At 44.3% G+C, this 6,333-nt stretch overlaps 1 protein-coding gene across 1 annotated transcript; it reads left to right on the top strand.

The window, feature by feature from the left end:
- Positions 1-3,786: 3,786 nt before the first annotated feature.
- LOC146960684 (cleavage and polyadenylation specificity factor subunit 3-like) lies at positions 3,787-6,083 on the top strand (the record flags this gene model as incomplete). The annotated part of the gene is made up of 3 exons (XM_085772154.1): positions 3,787-3,872; positions 3,992-4,142; positions 5,908-6,083. Coding segments are annotated over exons 1-3 (372 nt in total), but the record flags the coding sequence as incomplete, so codon positions are not given.
- Positions 6,084-6,333: the final 250 nt, after the last annotated feature.

The following is a 6,333-nucleotide window of genomic DNA, read 5'->3' as shown; positions in this document are numbered from 1 at the left end:
CTCAGTATAAGTCCAGTTGCTTTCGATTTAACCTCCTTTGAAATACTATGACCTGGACAAATGAGAATATGCACAGGCCTACAACAACATTTCTGCTCTCATCAACCATGGTTGAGGTCACAACGCTGCGCTGTAGCTGCTCTGGAAGTCCGAGACACTGAGGCCAAACGCCGCCGTCGCTTCTGATCCATGTCGGCGAGTTCCGGGCTGATGAGCTACAGAGACTTTAGAGTCAAAGGAGCAGTGCGTCGCTGTGTCGGACTGTTTGGATTTAATGAAGAAGCTGCACAGAGTCAGGTGAGCAGAAGCTGCCCCCCCCTCACCGTGGAGCCGCTGCTGTCTCACAGCCGCCACCGACCCCTAGAATAAAACACCACCGACCCCTAGCGTGACGCACAGTGTTATGAGACACATTATGCATCCCAACTGTCTTTTTTTTTAGAGGATTTTTTTTTTTTTAACCAAGAATGCGAAAAATCATGATCCAGGGGCCAAAATTCGAAACAAATATATAATCATAATTCTCATTATTCTCCTGATGTCGGTTTAATGTAAACAGATTGAGCTGATACGCGAGAGTAATGTGACAGCGGGGCAGTGCTGCAGCTGCTGTGCTGTGATGGACCTGATCAGACTGGTGGTGGTCCACAGTGAATCAGTCCCAGATCCTCCACCGTCAGCAGATCCCCCGAAAGCCCCCGCAAATAATACATCGACAAGAAGTTAAGTGGCAAGTTGCACCTTTTCGTCGGCTTATTATTTGCGGATTTTTTTTTTTATAGCCTATATAACGTCACTGCAACATGCGGCTCTCAGTGCTTGTCGGTGTTGTGTCTATAAATTGTGAAATAACTTTTCCTCAATAGAAATATGAGACGTGGTCGATATGTTTCATTCATCCATGTTTTGGCAGACAATACAAATAACCAATGATAATGAGATTTCCACCGCGTCGAACCAATCATGTGGCTGGAATAGAGCCAGTCAACAGTAACATGTGCATTTGTTTGGGTTGCTGCAGATGTGCACATCAGCTGACACCGCCAGAGAGAGACACATAACAGCCGCTTCAAGGAGACTAGCGGACTTTTTTTTTTTTTAATAGCCTCTTCATTCATCTTGGGCGGGGGCGGTGCGCCGTCTTATAATGTTACAGAAAACCCTGCATTATGTTTTTTACAACTCGTGTTCCTACACTATAGAGACAACTTGCTGTTGGCTCTATATTTCAAGAAACTTGTTTTCTGTTTAAAAGGCACAATTCACCCATCTTTTAACCGGGTAGTTACGTCTCCAGTCTGTCGAGCGGGCGAGCGCACAGCTGATGTGCTTCCATTCCCACAGAACGCACGGATTCAGTGTGGACAGAGAGCGTCAGATGTGACGCGATTGTCGGACGCTCGTTCGCGTCGCATCCAGTTAGGACACGGTGTGAGCAGCCACATCCACTGCGCTCTGGATCAGCTGATCGGTGCTCAGGTGACGTTAGATCTTCACTTTTTTAAACTCATACAAAGTGCAGCCAAACAGCAGGCTGAAGAGAGAGGACCAGCAGCAGCAGCAGCTCTGACAGCTCCTCTGTGGCGCTGCAGACAGGCTGCAGGTGAGCTGGCCTGAGAGCAGAGTGCCGTCTCTTTTTTTTTTTTTTTTTTAGCAGCCTTTGTTACAGGTGATAGGCTACATGTCCATGTGCATGTGCATGAGAACTGATTTTGAATCGAAGAGACACCCAAATATTCACATCCTTCAGTCCAGGCTTTTGAAAAGAGAGTAGCCTATAAAATCAGCTTCATGTAGCAGTTAACTTTAAAATGGTTCGAATATATTGCTGCTGAATAAATCTGAAACATGTGATGTGCATTTTTGGGGGGAAATATGGCTTCTGATATAATAGTCTGTAGACATCATCATCATTCAACGTTTTCACATGGTCTGGTGTTAATAAAGCAAACTAAAAATCGCAAAAAGAAAATCAAGAATCGGTTGAATCGAAAATCGATTTTGAATCGAATCGTGACCCTAAAAGTCGGAATCGAATCGTGAGCCACCCAAAGATTCACATCCCTAGTACAGAGACCTGCCACAGTGTCATGGTGCATTAATATAAACTTCAACCTCAGAGCTGTCAGTCCTCAGACTGTCCTGACTGTCCCTGAACATCACACAGGGATGCAAACAGCGCGCCGAAAAGCGAAACTCGCTTTTTTCATGACCAATTGACCCTTCGCCAACTCCTCCCACAAACGGCTATTGTCCAATCCTACGTTAGCAACCGTAACTATAGGCCTGGCAAGCTTTCAGCAGTGAGTCATTACGTTTGCTTTTGTGGACACATTTTGAGACTAGGACGAAAAACATTTGTTTGTAGAGAAGGATGTTGTTGCTGCTGCTGCTACTACGGCGGCGGCGGCGGCGGCAGCAGCAATATAGAGATGTTCAGATATGAGCGGACTTTTTTTTTCGACTTGAGCAAGTGTAGATATGGGGAAAACCATATGTTCACCTCCGAAATGACAGCTGTACTTTTAGGGCTTTTTACCTGGGCTTTTAGGCGAGGGATCCTCCAGGCAGGGACTGCTTTCACTGACTGATACAGCGGTGGGAGAAAACAAAACAGCAGCGAAAACTGTATGTGGTTCACAATCGCCCAAAAACTTAGAGTTTGACAACGTTTCATGACCAGTGAGATGACCTAAGTCTTGGTGGGTTGATAGACGTAAAAATTACCGGTCCTTACTGCTGCTCTGTACATTGTCCAGTCGTGTCGTTGAACAGATGTTTTATCCTCCTGCGCGAGTCACGTCACTGAAAACTATGAATGCTCTTTGTGATTTCTTCTCTCTATTATCTCAGAACAGTTTATCCAGAAATTTGCTGATATTTCCTTTGAAATCGATACCAAATACTGCCAGGAGCATGGCTGGGAGTGAAAGCTTGCCCGGCGTAGCAACAGTAACCAAGGGGGCGGGGCTTACGCGAAGGGTCAATTAGGTGACTTGTGTGAATCGTTCAGATCCGAAGAGTTTTTGTTTTGAGGGGGGGGGTCTCAGCGTCTCAGCTCGGGTCAGTAAAATGTTTTTCTAACAGGCTGACAGTGACAATCACGTGAGGCGAACTCATTCATGGTCTCTGATTACACTGATAACAGCCGACCTCCAATGTAGACGCGCGACATGCACGCACGTTACCCAAAGCGGTGACGCCGTTTTTTCCCCCCGTGCACGTCCGCGGCGCACAGCTCCACGGACGTGCACGGTTCCCTACGTTGCTGTGTCAGGCAGGTGTTTCCACGGAGCTCTGCCCCGTTTCAGAGGTGAAGGAAGCCCTAAGTGGAAAGACGTCGCCTCCGCCATGTAGAATGTGTTCAATTAAAGTGAAACTAACACATTATATAGGCCTATATGTCCATTACACACCGAATGGGATGTTAAATCCCATGTCTTTATTTCTTCAGTTTATTTTAATAGTAATAATTATGACTAACATTCAGTGAAGACCTAAAAATCAGTATCTCCAAAATTGAAATATTGCAATGGTTTTTATTTTTTTAAAGCATTTTTAATATAGAAATGTTGGCCTTCTGAAAACTGTCCATCTATATGCACTCAATACTTGGTTGGGGTTGAACTACTGGAAATTGACTTTTCTGTGATATTGTTAATGGTGAGCCCCCCCCCCGCCAGACAATACCTCTCTTTTTTGGTCCTGACCCGTTTGCATCCCTGTGTGTGTGTGTGTGTGTGTGTGTGTGTGTGTGTGTGTGTGTGTGTGTGTGTGTGTAGTTGTTGTACACAGGAGACTTCTCCCGTCAGGAGGACAGACACTTGATGGCGGCGGAGATCCCCAGCGTCAAACCAGACATCCTCATCACCGTGAGTGGAGCCGTTCAACCTGTTCAATCTTTATTTAAACACAGAGCACAGACACTTAACATTGAACCTGTGTGTGTGTGTGTGTGTGTGTGTTTGTTGTGTGTGTGTGTGTGTGTCAGGAGTCGACCTACGGGACTCACATCCACGAGAAGCGGGAGGAGCGAGAGGCTCGGTTCTGCAACACGGTCCACGACATCGTCAACAGAGAAGGTCGATGTCTGATCCCCGTGTTCGCTCTGGGCCGAGCGCAGGAGCTGCTGCTCATCCTCGGTGAGACCACGGCAACAACGACGCCATGACGACGCACGGCGACCTAAGAGTGGCGCTTTCCCTTCAGCTGAGGGAAAAATAAATTCAGGCTTCAAGTTTTATTTACAAGATTAAACTAAGGGACGTGTTTCTGTCTATGGATCACACAGAAACATTTTAATTCACCATACACACTCGTTAAAGCCCCAGTGTGTAACTTATTTGGCTTTTTATTAGCAAAAATCAAATATTACTTTCATAAATACGTATTTCACTGAAGTCGAATCACACCCGCATACAAATGAAAGCTTTCTCGTACCTTAGAATGAGTTGTTACAAGTCGTTACAAATACATGAGTGGGCGACGCACCGAACCGAGGTGCCATGTTGCATCGTGACCGTAGGTAACCACGGAAACTCAGCGGAGCTGTCGGCTCGGCCTGTTAAAACTGTCACCACTGTGCAGGGCCGTTGCTAGGAATTCTGGGCCCCCTTAAAGAATACTAAAGTGGGCCCCTCCCCCTAACTTTTCCAGTTTTTTTTCTTAGACTACGTATGTATTATCATTTTTTATTTAGCCTAGTAGCCTACCTTGTTTTGATGCTAATGCAACATTACACTGCAAAAACCCAAGTATCTTACCAAGAATATTTGTCTTATTTCTAGTCAAAATGTAATTTCTAGTCAAAACAAATATCATTATACCTAAAATAAGACTCAGAATATTAAAAGTAGCTTGTTTTTAGACACTTTTTACTTCTTTCAAGCATATTTTCACTTGGAATAAGTAGAAAAAATCTGATAGTGGAACAAGTTTTTCTTCCTTATTACAAGCACAAAAAACTTGCTTTCACTGGCAGATTTTTCTACTTATTTCAAGTGAAAATTAGTTTGAAACAAGTGAAAATTATCTAAAAACAAGTTAATTTTTAGGTTATGAGTCTTATTTTAAGTGGAAAGAGATTAGCTTTGACTAGAAATGAGACATTTGGACAAGAAATAAGACAAATATTCTTGGAAAGATGTTGAGTTTTCACAGTGTACTATGAGTATTAGTCAGGGTCTTACACAGAATAAATCAGTCATACAAAGATTAGACTACTGGGGTTTTTATGGGCCCCACTGGGCGCTGGGCCCCTAGAATTATCATCACCTTTCTCCCCTATACAACGGCCCTGCCACTGTGTAGTGTGAGGAAGGACGGAGGCACTGGTGTTGCATTCAGGTGCAGTCAGGCAGACGGCCGTCGGCAACCAACCGGATGTCATTTTACTCCACGTGAGAAAGACGGTAAAACGTGGGTCGGGTAAACAATACGACATCACCATGACAACATATTGCTACGCCTGTATTGTTTTGCCTCGTGCTGGCGGACCACTTGTTTACATAGAGGCTTGTTTATCCTGTTACATGCAGCGTCTGTTGTCTGTCTGACGTCTGCCCGATTTCACGTGAATGCAACATCAAGAATACGTTCAGATATGCAACCGCACCGCTAGATGGGGGAATTCTTACATACTATACCGTTAAAGAGGAACTATGCAAGATTTTTACCTTAAAGGATAGTTCAACATTTTGGCAAATTGGTCCATGCCATAATGTAACATGCAGAAAAAATGAATATGAGTATTGGGGGCGGACTAGATAAGCTTTTGCTTCTCCCGCTTTCCCTTTCGGTCATGTGTGACATGCCCAAAATGAACCAAATAAATAAATAAATAAATAAATCCCTATACTCATAGCAGTAGGTTCATTAACTTTATTTGTGTGTGTGTGTGTGGACCAGACGAGTACTGGCAGAACCACCCGGAGCTCCACGACATCCCGATCTTCTACGCTTCGTCTCTGGCCAGGAAGTGCATGGCCGTGTACCAGACCTACATCAACGCCATGAACGACAAGATCCGCAAGGCCATCAACATCAACAACCCCTTCGTCTTCAAGCACATCAGCAACCTGAAGGTTTGTTTTGTTTTTGTTTTTGTTTTTGTTTTTACTTTTCTGTCCTGTTTTATTGTGTCGTCAGGTTTGTTCTGTCCTTTGTTTTCTGTTTTGTCTGTTTTGGTCAGTGTATTGTCAGTGTATACATTGTGTATGCTTAGGGTTGCAAAGGGGCGGAAAATTTCCAGTTTTTTATTCCAAATTGGAAAATATCCATGAGAATTATGGGAAATTATGGGAATTTATGGGGATTAACTGGATCCTTTGGGTT

The sequence above is a fragment of the Trachurus japonicus genome, unplaced genomic scaffold (genome assembly GCF_045865225.1).
Source record: "Trachurus japonicus isolate A0001 unplaced genomic scaffold, Traja_1.0 AP030133.1".
Taxonomy (NCBI): Eukaryota; Metazoa; Chordata; class Actinopteri; order Carangiformes; family Carangidae; genus Trachurus; species Trachurus japonicus.
Note: the sequence above shows the minus strand (reverse complement) of the source record. Positions and strands in the feature narration are given on the sequence as shown.